Below are 19,883 nucleotides of genomic sequence, written 5' to 3'. Positions count from 1 at the left end.
CGTAATTCCCCCCCCCCCCCCCCCACGTGACCCCCAAGCATATACTCACGTACATTTGGACACAGACGGACACTGAAAATGGCGAACACATGCTGCCCTTCACATACATCACACACCAGCGCGCAGGCTACACACACACACACACACACACAAATAACAAACCATCAGCCAGCATAGCATACGACTTCTTACATGCAGAGTAATGGGCGAAGTCAATAACAGAAACCGAAAGTAGAATTCCTCATTTGCTTACTTCCTGAACAGCTCATAACAGACGCCATGTTGTGCATAAGACACCAGTTGTCTTGTCCTCCTTCCCTGACGTCCTACGACCAGAGCGCATACTTCTGACACACGATGGCAGAAGGCGGAGGGAGATGTAAGTACATGTAGTTTGAAAACAATAAAACTAATTGTCATGATCTAAAATAGTTGCTGTAATACAGAAGGAAACTGGGCCCTGCCCTGCAGTCACGAGTTTCATTTCCACTGCTGGGGCTCCATCTTCCAAGAAGAGTTATTTGGCAGTCATCAACTACAGGTTCACTTATTTTTGTCAAATCGGGTTGTCTCTGGTACATGATTGTCTTGAACCACTGTTCAGTGGTCGATTAACTTGACAGTCTGTTGGAGCAACTGTTTGCCGCAGTGAATCTGTGCGTGTGTAAGTATTTGTATGACGTAAAGATAGGGATGGTTGCATAAAACAAGAGTAGTCATTAGATCTAATAGCTAAAGAAATTAGACATGTTGTCCCGTATTCGCCGTTTGACTTACTAGATCATTAGTACTACTGACTGAGTTTCCGATTTCCCTGTTCCTTCGCAGTTCGTCTTTGATTCCCCCAGCCTCTTGAAGCAATGCTATTCTGTCCATTTTGTTTTTCAGAAGAGGGAAATGTCGATCAAATGCTTAAAAATGTACTCATTTTCGTTTCAACGACGAAAGAGTATAAGACACTGACATGAAACCAAAAGTAGCTTTAGCTGGAAAGATAAGCGTTTTTGTCCTGTGAGAGTTCAGTCCCTTGCATGTTCTAGTTTCTGTTTCCGCTTCGACCGAGTCAAGAAATTCCCGACTCTTGATCGCTTTTGTGATCTTGTCAACGGCCGTAATCAGGTACATCTTGCGTTGAACTAACATTGGAAAGGTAGCATATAGCTCTGTAATGAGTATGGGTACTGAAACTGCACTACGGTACTGACCCACCCGTCGCGCCAAAGCCAGCAATCTGGATGCTAGCGACGTAACCTACAGATACGAACTGAGGTTTGGATCTGTGCGTGTGTTGTGTCTGTCTTTCCTTTTTCGTCAAGTTATTTTGGTTTATGTGAATAAGAAAGTACGAGTCATGAGTGTGTGTGTGTGGTGCACCGTGCAGGGCCGGACAGAGGAGGGGGGGGGGTTGCCAGTGGGAGTCCAGGGGGATGTTCCCACTGGCGGGGTCAAGGGGCAGAGCCCCTTGTGGGGGTCAGGGGGCAAAGCCCCCTGAAGCTGATGGGTGGGTCATATTCTGAGATAGGAAAATGGTCGCTCCTTGCATGAAACGGCATAAAATAAACAATAATAAAAAATGTTTTAAATAAGTGAGGTACATGTTTAGGCTAGGAAGGGGGGGGGGGTGCGCAACCCCCATAACCCCCCCCCCCAATCCGGCCCTGTGGTGTATGTGTGGCTGTATGTCTTTTGTCTGTCTTTCTGTGTCTAATTGTTGTTGTTGTTGTTGTTGTTGTTGTAGGTTAGAAAGGGTGTGTGGGGATAGAAGGAAGAGACTTTACGGTGAATCTATGAATCTTAATTAAGTGTTCATGCTGGTTACAGATTTGTTAATGTTTTTGTTTTGGTGTCTATCTCTTTCTTTCTATCTTTAACTAACTGTCACCCATCACAACAGAATTATGCTAATGGTAAGGTATAGTATGCTATTTCAGCCCAGATGTTATACATTAATTTGTACTTCCTGCACAATATAAATACCAAAATAAGGGGTGAAAGTGTTTCCTTTTCCCTCTCTAATCTATGTCTGTCTGTCTCTAAGTCTCTCTCTCTCTCTCTCTCTCTCTCTCTCTCTCTCTCTCTCTCTCTCTCTCTCTCTCTCTAAAACACAAAGCATAGCTCTACTCAATTGATCAAACAAGGCTTAAGCACATACTGCCCTCCTACCTGAACTTAAGTTCCCTGTTCTGATATATTATTTTAGCAAGTTCAGTCACAAATATAAACATATTCTATATACATAACAAGCAAATAAGCCTACAAAACCGCTCCAGTCCAACCATATGGCGCGTACACAATCATTACTTCCATTCCCATTTTGAAATATCGCAACAACAGACTTCCAGATAACAGGATCATATGTGTTCTCTGTTTGCATGTTTGTCCAGTGTCTTGTCCCCACATAAAGCATGTTAACTCTACCTGTCCCAAGATTTGTTTGTTTGTTTGCTTAACGCCCAGCCGACCACGAAGGGCCATATCAGGGCGGTGCTGCTTTGACATAACGTGCGCCACACACAAGACAGAAGTCGCAGCACAGGCTTCATGTCTCACCCAGTCACATTATTCTGACACCGGACCAACCAGTCCTAGAACTAACCCCATAATGCCAGACGCCAGGCGGAACAGCCACAAGATTGCCAATTTTAAAGTCTTAGGTATGACCCGGCCGGGATTCGAACCCACGACCTCCCGATCACGGGGCGGACGCCTTACCAATAGGCCACCGTGCCGGTCTGTCCCAAGATCTGTCCCAAGATAGGCCAAATGGTTCTAAGAGGACGTTAAAACTAATTATCACCATCATCTCTCTCTCTCTCTCTCTCTCTCTCTCTCTCTCTCTCTCTCTCTCTCTCTCTCTCTCTCTCTCTCTCTCTCTCTCTTTCTCTGAGAGTATAAGAGTGTCCAAAAGGCAGTTTTAAATGTTGTAAGTGTATGGTGATTTTTTAAAAAAAAGTTTGTACACTGTGTACGGGAAAAGATTGTGCTTTGCCTAAAGCCTTTAACCTTTTGTAATTCAGTTCAGTTTCAGTTTCTCTCACTCACTCTTAAAATATGACGTGGACTTTCATAGAGCTTATTCACGGAAAACCTGAGTAATTAATGCAAGCACTTAAATGCTAAAGTGCGGAAAAAGTTTTTAGTCATTATAACCATTTTTCTAAGTACAGTAGTACCTGCCATATCCGGTCACCCATTAGTCATTGCAAAGGTGACCGCAAATATCAGGTGGCCGTTCATTACAGGCCCCCTCCTCCTCCAAAAAAACCCAAAAAACACGATCAAGTTTTCATGAAGAAAAGAAAGCGATCATCCACGAGCCGCCGATTCATTGTCTCTGTTAGTTTTGCTTTCGTTTATACATCTTAATTATTTGCGTGTTTAACTCGATCGTCCTGGCTAAGCTATTGTTTCGTATGTTTCTATGTGTGTTGTTTGGATTATTATAATATATATGTATTTGAGTGTCAGATAAACAAGTGTTTCAAACTCACATCAGCTGTGATCGATCCGGAAGTGACTGCCGTAAATGTACATGTATGCGCATGTCTGTATTTACAGTTTGCGCATGCGTAAGTATTCATGTCGTCTGCTCGTGCTGTGCCGTCTGTGCACACAACACACACACACACACACACCACAGGCGCTCGCCCGCGAAAGTGACAAGTGGCCGTTAAGTGGCCGCTCCTGTCGAGTAAGAGGGGCACCTTAGGGCAAAAATCAGTGACCGTTGACCGCGTCAGACAGGTTAACGGCCATTAAGAGTCAATTATAGAAGGAAAACTCATTAGTCATGGGAAAGCTGGCCGCTCCGGGTAGGTTCACGCCCACGAAAGGGCCGGAAATGGAAGGGACTACTGTACTCATTCCACTGTCTCCATTCTGTTCCCAATAGGACGGATCGTCACAACCACATCTTTGATGAGCACATTGTACAGTGGGACCCCGTGTTTTAAGACCTAACAAAAATCTGAGAAAACAGGGTCTTAAAAGGGAGGGGAGTCTTATAATGCGGGTAACTTTACAGAGGTTGTGAACAAAAAGCCAGAGAAAACAGGGTCTTAAAAGGGAGGGGAGTCTTATAATGCGGGTAACTTTACAGAGGTTGTGAACAAAAAGCCAGAGAAAACAGGGTCTTAAAAGGGAGGGGAGTCTTATAATGCGGGTAACTTTACAGAGGTTGTGAACAAAAAGCCAGAGAAAACAGGGTCTTAAAAGAGAGGGAGTCTTATAATGCGGGTAACTTTACAGAGGTTGTGAACAAAAAGCCAGAGAAAACAGGGTCTTAAAAGGGAGGGAGTCTTATAATGCGGGTAACTTTACAGAGGTTGTGAACAAAAAGCCAGAGAAAACAGGGTCTTAAAAGGGAGGGAGTCTTATAATGCAGGTAACTTTACAGAGGTTGTGAACAAAAAGCCAGAGAAAACAGGGTCTTAAAAGGGAGGGAGTCTTATAATGCGGGTAACTTTACAGAGGTTGTGAACAAAAAGCCAGAGAAAACAGGGTCTTAAAAGAGAGGGAGTCTTATAATGCGGGTAACTTTACAGAGGTTGTGAACAAAAAGCCAGAGAAAACACGGTCTTAAAAGGGAGGGGAGTCTTATAATGCGGGTAACTTTACAGAGGTTGTGAACAAAAAGCCAGAGAAAACAGGGTCTTAAAAGGGAGGGGAGTCTTATAATGCGGGTAACTTTACAGAGGTTGTGAACAAAAAGCCAGAGAAAACAGGGTCTTAAAAGGGAGGGGAGTCTTATAATGCGGGTAACTTTACAGAGGTTGTGAACAAAAAGCCAGAAAAAACAGGGTCTTAAAAGAGAGGGAGTCTTATAATGCGGGTAACTTTACAGAGGTTGTGAACAAAAAGCCAGAGAAAACAGGGTCTTAAAAGGGAGGGGAGTCTTATAATGCGGGTAACTTTACAGAGGTTGTGAACAAAAAGCCAGAGAAAACAGGGTCTTAAAAGGGTGGGAGTTTTTAATTTTGGGGGTGGGGGGGGGGAGTTTGGGGGTTGGGGGGCCACTGTATCCATATGTATGCATTGTTTGAAATACTGGTGACTTGAAACTGAGAGTTTTTTTCAGGCTTACAATCAAGCACTGCCTATGATGAGCCTCACCCAGCAATGACAGCAATGGACGGGAGTTTACAAGATGTCTGCAGCAGCATCCTTATTTCTAACATTGATGGATCAGTCACTAACGATCTGCTGATAAACTTCATTGAAAGCAAAGATCAGCAGCTTGCTATAAAGAACATTGAAAGAGGTGACGCCCAGCCTGAAAAAGCTGTCATCTGGTTTGAGTCTCCTGTGGGTATGTTTGCATTTGTTTTGCTTATTGACAGATTTGACAGCATCGGTATTAACATAACCTCATGTTGCATGAACATATTTTGTTTCCACAACTTGTGAAACAATGCCAAAATTAACTGATTTTGCATAAAGTACATAACTCTTTGATTTAAAAAAAAGTATTTTAATTTCAATTTGTTTGTAGATTTGGAGGTGTTTTTTTAGTGGTTTTTTTTTAAACAAATGTATGGACAAATTAGATATGAGTGAGATGAATGCACAGCCCATGCAGCTGTACAAGTATGATATTATGTTTTGTATTTCCTTCAACAGATGTTGCAGATATTCAAGACATCTGCGAGAAAACCCCACTGAAGGGGAAGGTATTGCGTGCTGAAGCAATCCACACAGAGACAGGTTCTGTTTCAACTCTTAATTATTCTATAAGCTTGGATAACATTATTTTTAACAGATAATGACCAAATATTAAATGTATGTTGTGTGTATAGGGGGGAATTCTCGATGTGATGGTTTCTATCGGAATTTTACACTTTAATATTTTTGGTCTGTTAAGTGCATGACTTCAGAGTTATATCAAAGAATGTGGGTCATTTTTTCTCCACATGATAGCAGCATGTATTTTTAAACAAAAATAAAAAATATTTTGCCCTTCTTTATTCTCTGTCTTTGTGCATGTGTCTCTGTTGTTTTATTGTGTTTTTTTCTTCTTCTCAAATTATAACAGTGGAACTTCTATCTGTTCTGCAGATCACACTTCCGCTCGTCAGTGCATGGAGGCTGTTTTTTCTGGCATCAACTTGAGCGATGATCACCTCACAAATTTTTTGGAGTGTAAATGTCCAGACTGTGCTGTGAATAAGGTTCTGCGAGGCAACAAAAAGGACACAGCCAAAGCTGTCTTTGAGGATCCTGTTGGTAAGCCTTTGAATACAATGGTACCTGCGATGAAAGGACACCCTTGGGACCAGCTAAATGTGTCCCTACATTGCAGGTGGCCTGTCATGACAGGTATATTTTGGTAGAGATAATAGACAAAGGGACCCCGGAAATGTGTCCTGTTAAAGGAGGTGTCCTCTCATCAGAGGAGCCCCACATCGCCGGTACATGTACCACTGTACACGTATCTAGCGTTGAGAGATTGAAAAGTGTGTTTTCTGTGATTGTAAACTATCAAAGCAATCTTGTTTGGATAGCCCTATATTTAAGGTTACTTGTGATACCTGTGTTTTCTTCTCATTTCATTTCTTTACTTCTCTTTGTTGAATCTGAGAGTCTGACATAAAATGTGAGTGAAAATATTAAAACTGACATGCTTTCAGTCATATTTATTTATTTATGAATTGTTAAAGATGTAAATAAAAAATACTTAATCCTGAATTCAAACAACTTATAGGTTACTCAAGCATATTCCTCTCTCAACCTTTGAAAGTTACCATAGATTCATTTACAAGGAGCATGTTTGGTTTCTTTGCAGATTTTATTGAGTTGGAAAAGACCTGCAAAACCAATTTAGTTGATGGACGAGAATTGAAAGTTCTTCCTGCAGATGAGCGTGGAGCTGTCCTGGTTTTGAATCCACATCCTAAAACCAAAAACAACAGCTTTGATTTCTATTTCAAAAACACACGACGAAGTGGCGGAGGCAAGGTTTTGCGTCTGGAACGAGATGAAGAACACAACAAATACCTCATTGTCTACTTCGAGACCAAAGAAGGTCTGGTAGTACTGAGTTGTATTAATCTCTTAGGTCTTTCATATTGTTTAATCAAATCCTAGAACTAACTTTTAAAATCTAGATAATAAATTGACAGCTTGTTACACAAACATTCTTAAATCATAAAAGAATTCTTTTTTCATCAAGACAAGATCAGTAAAATTCGAAATTTAGAAAGTTTGAAAAAAGAAAAGCCCGGAAACATGTCATGCAAACCGTCTTTTTTGTAGCAGACGACGGTTGTGCCTAGCGCCCGTTCCTCTGAACAGTCAACTGCCACCGCTCTATAGTTCGTCTGAATCGCAGCCGTTTGTTGCGTTTAGATTCAGAGGTACACAATAACGTGCTATTGCAGATAAGCTTACAGCGAATCGCGTTGAAATCACAAACTGACGACTAAATTGTGAAAAAGGGAAACTGGATCACAGGGGTTCGCGATGGCTTAGGGGTAAGATAATCTACGCAAAAATAAATTCTTTGAAAATTGCTCGCACTTTACGGAGGGCACCTAGAATGTTCAAAAGCGGTAAGTGTGTAAATGAAAGGGTGTTTGTACTTTGTGTAAGACCCTGACAGTATCTGTGATGGTTTACTGGAGGCTTACCATTATGAATATACAGGCAAGTCAACATGTGTTTAGTCGTATGCATAAATCGGTCACAAACTCTATCCTATTCTGTTTCACAAATGCCGTGCAACCAAAGCAGAGGGGTATAATTTCTGGTCTTTTTGAATTTGTCATTGCTTAGAAAAATGTACGCCTATGTGAGTATTAACCTCACCAAATGTTAGATTGATGTGCTATTTATAACAGTGACCAGAGCTGGTGTCTTTCTCTTTCTCATTGAATGAGGAATTATTGAAAGTCATTTTTTACTTATGCTTTGATTCAGATCAGTCAGTTTGATTTGAAGGCTCTGTAGTTCATTTTGTGATCTGTCTGTATTTGGTTTTTCTATTATTGTTCTGTTACATGATCGATGTTTTTTTCAGTTGCCAAAAGAGTGGTGAAAAGACAGCATACCTTGGAAGGCCATGAACTGCAGCTGAAACTGTTCGACCTTGACCTTGATGATCCCCCAAATTCTGATGATGGACAGTGTGATGTGACCTGGACCTCTCACTCAGTTCCACAGGCATCAGACTCATCCCTTGGTGCAGCGTCTGCCGATGTCGCTCCTGAACATCCTGAAAAGACTTCTGACTCTGATAGAGGTCGTGAACAGGAGAGCCCGAAGATAACAAAAGATTTTGAAAACATGAGACTACAAGAGAAAATACAGGAAAAGGAAAAGAAACCAATGGAGATAAAGAAAACTTTTGAAGGTCTGCATGACGTTTATGTGTACATTCTGGATGCTTTCAGTGAACTGATTGCTGAAGAGTTTCACATCACCATCACAATGGTCGAGACGCTTGTGTTGATTGAAGGAGAGGAGAGGGATGTGGAGAAAGTTGAGCAGCTTTTGTCTGTTCTCCTTGAGAGGCAGAGATCATCACAATACATCAGAGAGGTGGCTGATCGCTTCACTGGCTGGGAGGATATGTTCACTGACATTGAAAAGAGAATTGCAGACGGAGGATACTACTACTTGGTCCCGCGTGAGTGTCTTGTGGCTGGCTCTGCTGCAGAGGAACTGTGCATTGGTCTGCTATCGTCCGAAGACAATAGTGGTCCCATGACTTTTGATGAGTTCTTGCGTATGCATGTATACAAGTCTGAAGTTGCTGTAAAATCTGAAGCAGCCAGAGATCTTCTGTCGACAACAACTGCCTTCAATGAGTTTGTGGTGACTATAATTGAAGAGAAGTATGGACCAAAAGTTCAAATGTTTCTGGAAGAGTCCCACGAGCAGATCATTTTGCTTGGACCACCGGAGCTTCTTGAGGATGCTGCTGATGATGTGGAACGGTTCCTTGAAGAAAAATCAGATCAGCAAACTATCGACCTGAACTCCAAGCAGAGGTACTTTCTGAACAACTTTTGCTCCACAGAGCTGGAGTCACTGCAGCGTGGCACAGGCTTGAAATATGCACACATACAGATCAAGGGAAATGCCTGTGAAATACAGGGCTGCAGAGCTGGTGTGACAAACGCTGCAAAGAGTCTGAAAGACACCATCAAGAAGATCTGTTGCAGGCGAGCCATTTTCACCCATCCTAACCTTGCCTCTATGCTGCAGTCAAGGAAAGAAATGTGGGATCCAATGGTTGGCCGTGTATCACAAGAAAACTGCTGCATCATCACTGAACTGCCAGATCCTCGATTGAAAGATGCAGACAATGACAGTGATGAGTGGGGCCAGTGGAGCGCGACAGTGATCAACTCCTTTCCTCTGCCAGGGGGGCATGGGATTTTACATGTCACAGATGGGAATGCTAAAGATTTGAAGGTGGATGCTGCTGTCTTGTGCTACAATGGACAAGGCGTGCAATCATCTACCAACAGGCAAAAGCCTCAACCCACACAGGCATCCGTGCAAAACACAGGTTTGTCTGATTGAACTGTTTCTGTCTGCCTTGTACTGTACAATTTTAATCATTCATGTTTCTCTCCGTCAATCCCCTATCTCCATGTAATAGTTATAGTTTGCCACTAATCTTATAGAAAAGAAATTCCAGTGGTATCTCTTATTGTATTCACATGTGCATGTGTTGCTATCATATCTCCCATATCCTCTTTATTTATTCTGAACCGTTGCTGATGAGATTTTTGTTGCTCTTTGTGTGTCCAGGTGCTCGACCCAAGGACGATGTGAACAGCAGCAGAGAACACCGGCCATTCACTCAAAATGCAGGTAATCATCAGTCAACACATCTTCTTCTCTGTAATTACCATTAAGCACACCATATTGTTTTCAACCTGAACATTCTATTTCTGGTTGCCATTGAGCTCTTCAGCATATAGTTTCTCAAGCAGGTGCTGTTGCACAATATTAAGTGTGCTACAGCAGTCCCTCTCATGAACGGACACCCTTGGGCCATAGCAAAACTGTCCGTACATTGCAGGTGTCCGGTCACGGGAGGGGTGACCACACCACCCCCTCCCCCATACACTTACGCAGAGACACAGAAACAACAGGATTGAGTCTATGCTAATCACTTCTTGTGGCTACTAAACAATAACAATAAACTCCTAATACTTCTTTAAACGTTCTGTAAAAAGGATTTGTATGAAAAGTGTTGAAAAGAAGAGATAAAATAAATCCTCAAGGCAGTGAATACACTCACCATGCACTGACATACGAAAGTAGCCACACAAACACAGCACAGAGGAGCGTGTGCAGATGCTTTGCAAGATAAGCTTGAAAACCAGTTTGAATAAATAGCAGCAGATAAAGCTGCATGTCATAATCATGTAATTTATTTTTTTCTTGTCTGGCTTTATTTACTGCATGCCGATCATGTGGCATGGCAGTGACTTTTCACTCTTCAGTCGGAAATACACTGTACATAACAGCTCCCACTCTCCCTCGCTAATGCCAACCCCAAGCCTGACAATTAACTGATGCTTGGAAATTGTGTGGAAGAGTACACCTCTCTATTTCTCTCCAATGCTCTTCCTGCTAACATGCAGTGACACCGGACACCCCACCGAGTTTAGCCAGCTACCCCTCCACACCCCCCCCCCCCCCTCCCTCTCTCTCACACTCCCTCCAGCCATGTACTGTTGGGGGCTGTGGCCAGAGAGGCCAGCTGCACTGTTCACTCAGAGCAAAACCAGTTGACTGTGTCGTAACTTTTGACAAAGCAAGACAAACTGAAGGGTTCATAGATTAGGCAACCAACTCACTGGTCAAGGCTGAGGGGAAACATGATATCTTGTCAATGAAAGAGGTTACACACAGACACACGATGCTGAGAACTGTGGCCGGTTTTTCACTCTTTCGCTCAGGACCTTCATTGACTGCGGTTTATGTTGTTTACGTCCAACAGACAAGAATAAAGAGCTCAGTGCAGTTTCATGTTGGCATCTTCGCATGTACTCTACTCCTGACCAAAACTACCCCCCCCCCCCCCCCCCCTCCTGATGGGTATAATGCACTCAAGTTATCAGTGACTGTCATCACGCCATTGCGGCTGTGATCTTTGTACCAAGAGCCGGACTGCTCTGTTATCGATTTTGTTGTGGTGAAAATTTGACGATGGTCTGTCCGTACATTGGAGGTATGACCTGCTGTTGGGACCGAAAATGAGTGTCCGCGTCCATGTTATGCAGGTGTCCGTTTAAGGGGGGGGGCAAATATAGAAGGAAAACACTCCGTGCCGAGCAAATGTGTCCGTACATGTCAGGTGTCCGCTCACGCCGGGGGCCGTACATTGCAGGGACTGCTGTACCTGCACCCATCTACTTTCCAGCTGACCTCTTATTACAGCGGAACCCCCCTTTTAAGACCTCCATAAATCTGAGAAAATCAGGTCTTAAAAAGGAGGGGGTCAGAAAATGGGGCTAAATTTACAGAGGTTCTGAACAGGAAGTCAGAAAACATGGTCTTAAAAGGGAGGGAGTCTTAAATTGGGGGGGGGGCTTAAAAGTGGGTTTCCGCTGTACTGATTTACAGTCACCATCAGTCAAAGTACAAGTACAGGATGCACCCTAAACTTTCTCATCATCCACGAATCTTTTCCATTGTCTTGTAAGCTTGACTCTGTGCCAAGCTCGGATAATGTGTGGCTGCTCTCTCCTTTCATAGTGAATGAAGCCAAAGAACAGGCGTTCATCTCATGTTCCACTGGTGCAGGCTGGGTTGTGAACCTATAGCTTCCGGTCAGCAACATCATCATGAACAGATTTATTATATTATTAACGGTGCTGTCTTTGATCACTAGCACATTGTACAAATTCAATTTTACTACTTACCTTACATTCAATCCTTTCTAAAATATATATGCTGCTAAAGAATGTCATGCTAAATGCCCACAAGGGTTTCTGTTCAGTGTCCTACTGTTAATGTATACAGGTGCACGCCCCAAGAACCATGGAAATAGCAGCAATAGGGACGAACGTCAGTCATCAGACCAACCTAGAGGTATCAACGTCACCCAGTCAGGCGCTCTTCCTTGCAAAGCTTTGATTCGTGTCGACCTCTCTCACTACTTCTCTGAGGGATCATCCGCAGCTTTTGACTCCGCCTTGCAAGCCCTGATGACGGATATCTTCCAGGAATGTGATCGCCACCACTTCAGCAGCCTGGCACTGCCTGTGTTTGGTGTGGATGTATGTGGCAGCCATGACCCTCAACCCGTTGGTGCGGCCACCAAAGGAATTGCAATGTGTTGCTGCCATGCTCTTGGCTTTAATGGGTACGTATCACGAGCACAAAAGGTGTGTGTTTGTGTGTTGTGGTGGTGAGTTGGAGTGTCAATTGACAACTCCGATGGTGTACTGCACATTTGTCAATTTATTTGTGCATGTAAAGCAGGGAGAAAGTTATTACGACTGTTACATAATATTTCATTGTTTTGCTTGGAGGGGATGAAGTTGGATATGACACCTTAATATCAATGTTTATGCACGCTTACAGCGGGTGTACATATTGTTGTTAATTGCTGTGTGTGATTATGTGAATAGTTATCTGTGTGTATACTTGTTTGAGTTATTTATTTATTTATTTTTGTGTTTATTAGCGAGAACAGCAGTGTGCGCGATGTTTTCCTGTGTTCTGGCCGGGCAGCCTGTTTGCATGGACTCACCTTTGCCTTGGAGGATCAGGACGGTCCTTCACTGCCAAAGCTGTCGCCCTTCCCTGCAACCTTTCAGCGTTTGTCTTGTCAACCAATCGGTGAGACATTACACAAAAAGTTGGACAATTCTTTCTTATAAAAATTACATTGTATTACTCTCTATATGAAGTGATGATAGTGTTTGCTTCAAGAGAGATAGTGTATAAACGTGTGTGTGTGTGTGTGCGCGTGTGTGTGTGTGTGTGTGTGTGTGTGTGTGTGTGTGTGTGTGTGCGTGTGCGTGTGTGTGTGTGTGTGTGTGTGTGTGTCTCTGTGTGTTTATGTACTGAGAGATTAGCACAGACCAGTTATAGGAGTCACTCTGGGATTCATTTGGAGTAAGACTAGTAAAGATGTTGGAATTTAGAGGAAAGAAAAGGAAAAGAGGCACGTAAAGAAAAATAAGACAATTTCTTAAGACAGTTATAGCATGAATTAAGCTTCTCAGCTTATCTTTGGTGTGTGAGAAATAACAAAGATATAATAAATCCCATGAAGACAGCATGCCAGTGTGAACAATACTTGTCACATACAATGTTTGCCTGAAATAATTGTGAATGCTTAAGAAAGTTGAAAACATGTTAACTGAGTGTTTTTTTCTGTCTCCTACTTGGAGAGGATATGTTTCTGAAAAGAATGTACGCAAGTGTGCTTCTGCCTGTTTGAACTTTTCAAAGTGTTGTCTGTGTTTCAGGTAGCAGACACACTCCCCCAAACACGATTTCTGTTTCTATGGGTGACATATCAAGAATTAAGGTAAGCACATATCTTCACTGATTCACAGTAGCCATCCAAGATGTGTGTGCATGAGAGTTACTGAAGGTATTAAAAATGAAAAAAATTAAAAGATTTCACTCTGCTTAAAATATCTTGGATTGTATTTGAATCTATTGTTTTGATACTTTCCTATTTAACAATTGAGCATATATGTGTTTGCGCATGCATGCATGCATGTGCTTGAACCCATGTGTTGGTAAGTCAGTGTTTACTCGTGTGCAATTGCTACTACATGAATAAAAGTACCAACAAGTTGAGTTTATATGAATGAATAGAAATTGTTGGTGTTAACAAAGGTAACTGCTCTATTTCAGGCTGATGTGCTGATTGTCCCGTTGGACATTGACATTGGCCTTGACCTTGATAAAAGCAAGGTCACAAGGTCATTGATGATGAGTGGAGGAAAGTCTGTGCAGTTTAGCATTCAGCACAGAACTGGAAGTTACTGGACGACTGTCAAATGCATTGATGAGAATAACGAGGAGCTTGCTGATCAACATCTTCTGGTAGGAAGCCCTGGACAACTCAATGCCAAGCACATTTTCTACGTCTACATTCCTCCTTGGGGTCCCGGCGTGATCAAGGTAAACAAATAATTGGCCTATAATAAATTAAAAAAATTGTGTTACAGTGGAACCCCCCTTTTAAGACCTAAAAAATCTGAGAAAATCAGGTCTTAAAAAGGAGGGAGTCTTAAAACGGGGGTAAAATCTGTGAAAACAGGGTCTTAAAATGGAGGGAGTCTTCAATTGGGGGGTCTTAAAATGGGGGGTTCCACTGTATCACAGCTATTGAGGAGTCGCTTGGCTTTTATGCAAATTTGTGTCTGAGTTCAAGCTTTTGTTAAATTTTTTTTTATGTGAGGGGTAACATATTACCTTTATTTATGGAATCCCAAACATTTTGTTTGTCTGTTTGTTTAAGCAGTCATTCTTTCAACTATCCCATTGCCTGTTTTCATGAGAGTTTGTGTCTCATGGTGCTAGCTATGTCCACATTTTCTGTGCTTCATTTTGTCCAGATGCTGAGAGAACGTGTGCAGAAGTGTCTGCGGAAAGCTGTAGAGAAAGGCTGTAAGACTGTGGCGATGACGGCCCTGGGTGTGGGCAAGCTGGAATACCCGGTAGAGTTTGCTGCCAGGACAAGCATTGCCGCTGTGGCAGATTTCATGGACCAAGGGAAGACAAGCCTGGAAAACGTCAACTTTGTCATGCTTCCCGCTGACAAGGCCTGTTTTAGGGTAAGGTTTGTTTGTTTTGGGCCGATAGATCAGAATCATGTGTCTTGTCCAACATATTGGAAGTGTTAATTGGGGCAAGATAATTAGCTGTAAAATTCAGTTTTAAATGGCTCTTACCTTAATATGTATGCAAAGACAGTAATCAGTTTTATACAGGCTTCAGTTTGATGCCTACAATTTTAATGTCAAGAGTAGTATAGGGGGTAATGAAGTCTAGATGGGTCACTAGTTGTGATTTGTGTCAATTAATTATAGTTCTCTTGCTTTGGTACTACCACATAGTTGTATGTACAAGCCTTGAGTTTGACAAGAGGAACCGAAGCAGTTGCTGTGTGCAGGACTGCCAACAAAAGTTTCCATCTGCAGTGTTTAGATGTAAATACTTGTATTCATGTAAAACAAATGTTTCAGGCCTTCAGTGCAGAGCAGATGTAAATATTTGTATTCATGTGAAACAATGTTAAATTACATATCTTATCCCAACTCACATATAGCAATTTACTTCAGTTTAGTGCTAGAACGCTGTAACTACGCATCACCTTGGTAACAAGGTAGATAACTCTAAAAAAAAGAGCGACCCTGGCGTGTTTTGTAACTTGGACAGTTCTCCCTTGGGCTCCGTACAGGCTGTGCGAGATAAAACTTGGACCTACTTCTAGGTCTTACCTGAATTAGGCTATGCTTCTCCCTAAGCTTGTCAGTGTGACTTGCTTAGCTCGCATTAAAAGATGACAGGTCTCTTTTCACAGAGAGACCATATGCTAGACAGGGTTCAATACCTAAAGGTCACAGCGAGACAAGTCCGAGTCTTTTGATATCGGAGTTTCTACGCTCCACAGATTTTGAACCGCTACAGTCCGCTAGCCTTCATAAACTTTACGTGCGAAACGTTCTCCCTTTTACTCCTAGCTACAGTGCGCAGAGGTAGCGAGATTCACGCACTCTTCGGCTTACCGGGAGACGTAGTTTTCAATAGAGGCTCTCTATCTCAATCCGTTTCCGGCCAGACTTCTTAGCCAAGCATCAGAAGCTAGGACAACCATCTCCGATGGTCTTAGTTTTTCCTCTTTATAGGATTCCCGCCGCAGGCGACCCATTCTTATGAATCTGACCAGTTATATCACTATGCTCCTTCCTGTCTTTTACAAGGGGTTTAAGATCATAAGCAAAACTACTCTTATCGTCTTTGAACACAAGGGTAGATAGGGACATATCTACGTTGGTGCTAAAATCGGGAGGATTATCTGAATTCCTTGACTCCGCATGCTGGAGATCGGAGGAGTTCTCTATCTACCTCTACCTGCGCGACATGTCCAGCGCGCGACAGGACGGCTCCAATGCAGTACCGGCAATGGTAGCAGCAGGGCAAATTATTGCCTAGCTCATAGATTGAGCATCCCACCACCCACATTAGCAATCTGCTATATGTGAGTTGGGATAAGATATGTAATTTAATCGAAAATTTAGTAATAAATTTTCATTTGATTAATATACTTACACAACTCACATAGTTAATTCCCTCCCACCTTCCCCGCTACTAGGAGTGACTCTAAAAAGAAGATGGTTTTTTTCTCCGCTTCAGTGGTAATGAATTCAATATGGCAGCACATGTAGGAAGTCAGCCTCGGTCTGGCTTTTGTCCTGTTTATAGGTCAGGGTCGCTCTTTTTTTTAGAGTTATCTACCTTGTTACCAAGGTGATGCGTAGTACAGCGTTCTAGCACTAAACTGAAGTAAATTGCTATATGCTATACGTGAGTTGGGTAAGTATATTAATCAAATGAAAATTTATTACTAAAATTTTCGATTTCAGACCTTCAGTGCAGAGCAGATGTAAATATTGTATTCATGTGAAACAAATGTTTCAGGCCTTGAGTGCAGAGCAGATGTAAATATTTGTATTCATGTGAAACAAATGTTTCAGACCTTGAGTGCAGAGCAGATGTAAATACTTGTATTCATGTGAAACAAATGTTTCAGGCCTTGAGTGCAGAGCAGATGTAAATATTTGTATTCATGTGAAACAATGTTCCAGGCCTTCAGTGCAGAGCAGATGTAAATATTTGTATTCATGTGAAATAAATGTTTCAGACCTTGAGTGCAGAGCAGATGTAAATATTGTATTCATATTGTATTCATATTGTACTCAATTATGGCTGACGAGACACACCCACTGAAACCTGAATTTGACTCTCGACGCATTGACAGGAGTGGTAGACTGAGGGCTATGGTTGCTAGAACGTCACGTTTCCTCAATTCTTTTGTTCCCAGAGCTATCCATGCTTTCAACCAATCACATGTTAGAGGCCTCTATCATGTTTCTCTGTCATAATTATTACTGTACTCTGTTGCTGGGTTATCTGTAATGTATGTATTTTTAGTAACTGTAGTACCGTAGTCCAAATGTGCGGTGTTCTAGTCGACATGTGGTGCTTTGTATACCTTGTGTGTGCGTGGATGTGGAGGTGGACTCTTGGACGTCTTTTTGTTATTGGAATTATGGTTTTTGTTAAATTGTATTGCTGTTGCTGTTGTTGTTGTGTGAGTGAGTTGTGTGATGGCAGACTTGACTTGACGGATGACTGTTTGCGTTAGTGAGACTGTGATCATACTCATAATAATCATACTCACTTATTTTCTTATGATGTTTTTATTTTATTTTTTTTATTATGCATTCTTATTCTTTTGATTGGAAATGAGTATTGTTACAATATAATTTCCATATGGATTAATAAATTTGAGTTGAGTTGAGTTGAGTTGAGTTAAAACAAATCTTTCAGGCCTTCAGTGCAGAGCAGATGTAAATACTTGTATTCATGTAAAACAAATGTTTCAGGCCTTCAGTGCAGAGCAGATGTAAATATTTGTATTCATGTGAAACAATGTTCCAGGCCTTCAGTGCAGAGCAGATGTAAATACTTGTATTCATGTGAAACAAATGTTTCAGGCCTTGAGTGCAGAGCAGATGTAAGTATTTGTATTCATGTGAAACAAATGTTTCAGGCCTTGAGTGCAGAGCAGATGTAAATACTTGTATTCATATTAAACAAATGTTTCAGGCCTTCAGTGCAGAGCACAACGAATGGCAGAAGCACCAAGCGCCTGTTGATGACCGTGATCAGTTGCCTCCCCTTGTGTACCCTCACCACACAGAGCGCTCTTCAGGCTGGCACCAAAGTTACGCTCAGGCTGCAGGAGGCAGGGGAAGAGGAAACGAAAGGGGAAGAGGAAACGAAAGGGGAAGACGAAAAGGAAGGGGAAGAGGAAAAGGGAATAACTCATCTTACTCACGTACAGAAGCACAGGCACAGGGTCAAAGCCCCGAGTTGATGTACTCGAATCCTTACACCCTCACATCTGGGAAAAGCTGTGTCTGTAAGTTGCCTGTATACAAGATAAGTTGAAGTTTGAATTGTGTTGGTGTGTTTATGGTTTGAAGGTTAACATTTATTGAATTGTATTTCATGTCCTGTTACATTGTGACATGCATGTGTGTGGGTGTATATATGTGTGTGTGTGTGTGGGTGTGTGTGTGTGTGTGTGTGTGTGTGTGTGTGTGTGTGTGTGTGTGTGTGCAAGAATACAGCCTCAGATATTGTAAATTGTTTCAATTATCATTGTTACAGTTTTCAAAGTGGGGAAGATAAAGCTTTCAATAGCAAGCGGCAACATCCTTTACGAAAAGTGTGATGTTCTGATCAACAGCAGCAACATTGACTTTGACTTTGACAAAGGTATGCTGATCAAGTATTTGTTTGATTCATGATTCTTTTTCTGCTCATAATTTGAAGGCAGCACTGATTATAGTGGTAGTCTTTTTAGAAAGTGATTCTCTTTTTGTGTGTGGGAGGATGTTGGGACTGAGGGGATAGGGGAGGGTGAATAAAGATGCTGTTAAAATATTAGAAAAAGAGCACAAATTGTGTTTATACAGTTGTGTGACAAATTTTCAAACTTTTTGGTGTCATTAACTCTTTTATACAGGCCCATTTAATGAAATCACAGTAATATCAGACATTAATGGAAGGTAAATAAATAACGGCATCATTATTATTCCCTTGTATTTATTTGTGGCAGAAATACAGTAAGTAAGAGTGCATGTGTGACATGCACACTGAACACTAATGATGTAAGTGATACAGTGGAACCACCCAATTAAAAAAAAACGATTGAAGACTCCCTCCTTTTTAAGATGCTGTTTTTTCAGATTTTCTGTTAATTACCACTATAAATTTACCCACATTTTAAGACTCCCTCCTTATTAAGAGCTGATTTTGGTCAGGCCTGAAAAAAGGGGGGTTCCACTGTATATCATAGAATTTGGCTGAAAATTCCATCCTTTGATTACTACTCCGTGCAGGAGGTGTATCAAGGGCTTTCAAGAGACACTGTGGTGATGAGCTTCTCAAAACCTGCAACGAAAAGGGTAAAGCTCTTCATCTTTCTTCTTCCGTATTGCTTGAAATGACATCATATGTAGTGTATATAGTTTCCTTTGCTGCTACTTTCTTATAATCTGCTTTACTTGACTTAATTTTGCATTACTTCGCTTCACTGTACATTAATTACTATACTGTTTCATTTATTGCTTTGTTTTGCTTTAGTTTGTTATTTCTTCACTTAATTGTGTTGTTCTTCTTATTCTTCTTGTTCTTAATTCTGCTGCATTCCTGAGCTTTATACTCTCAGTCATCTTATTGGGATGGTTTAGCATACCACACGCCATTTTTTATCCTGCCATGTGGGTAGCGTGACGCTGTCTGCAAGGGTGTGCATGCTAGGTTTCTGCGTGTTTCCAAGTTGGTGGACTTGGTAAAACTTGAGATCTGTAACATGTGCATCAGTCATTTTGCATATGCATTTGCACACAGGGTAGGTAGAATGCCACCGGTTTAGATCTGCTCTGAATGTTGCCTCTCATAATTTCTCGCTGTACCTGGGCCTTGAACTTAAACCAATAGCATCACACTGGTTACAAAGCCAGCACACACTGAGCTACATACCCCCACATTACCCTGTTCAAGTGCACAAAATACTCAAATCACCTTTGAAGGCAAAGCCACTCACACATCTTCTTCTTCTTCTTCCATTTAACGCCCAGGGTCAACGTTCTGACTATTAG

The 19,883-nt window shown here is 41.8% G+C and overlaps 1 protein-coding gene across 1 annotated transcript; it reads left to right on the top strand.

Annotated features, from left to right (window-relative positions):
* Positions 1-252: 252 nt before the first annotated feature.
* On the top strand, positions 253-19,637 carry LOC138983109 (uncharacterized; the record flags this gene model as incomplete). The annotated part of the gene is given in 16 exon segments (XM_070356517.1): positions 253-379; positions 5,078-5,308; positions 5,620-5,703; positions 6,055-6,222; positions 6,782-7,021; positions 8,015-9,511; positions 9,757-9,819; positions 11,983-12,325; positions 12,650-12,804; positions 13,440-13,501; positions 13,837-14,106; positions 14,544-14,762; positions 17,821-18,136; positions 18,388-18,495; positions 19,122-19,187; positions 19,633-19,637. Coding segments are annotated over 16 exon segments (3,849 nt in total).
* Between the last annotated feature and the right edge of the window lie 246 nt (positions 19,638-19,883).

This window comes from Littorina saxatilis, linkage group LG12, assembly GCF_037325665.1.
Source record: "Littorina saxatilis isolate snail1 linkage group LG12, US_GU_Lsax_2.0, whole genome shotgun sequence".
NCBI lineage: Eukaryota > Metazoa > Mollusca > Gastropoda > Littorinimorpha > Littorinidae > Littorina > Littorina saxatilis.
This window is presented reverse-complemented; position numbering and strand designations above follow the sequence as displayed.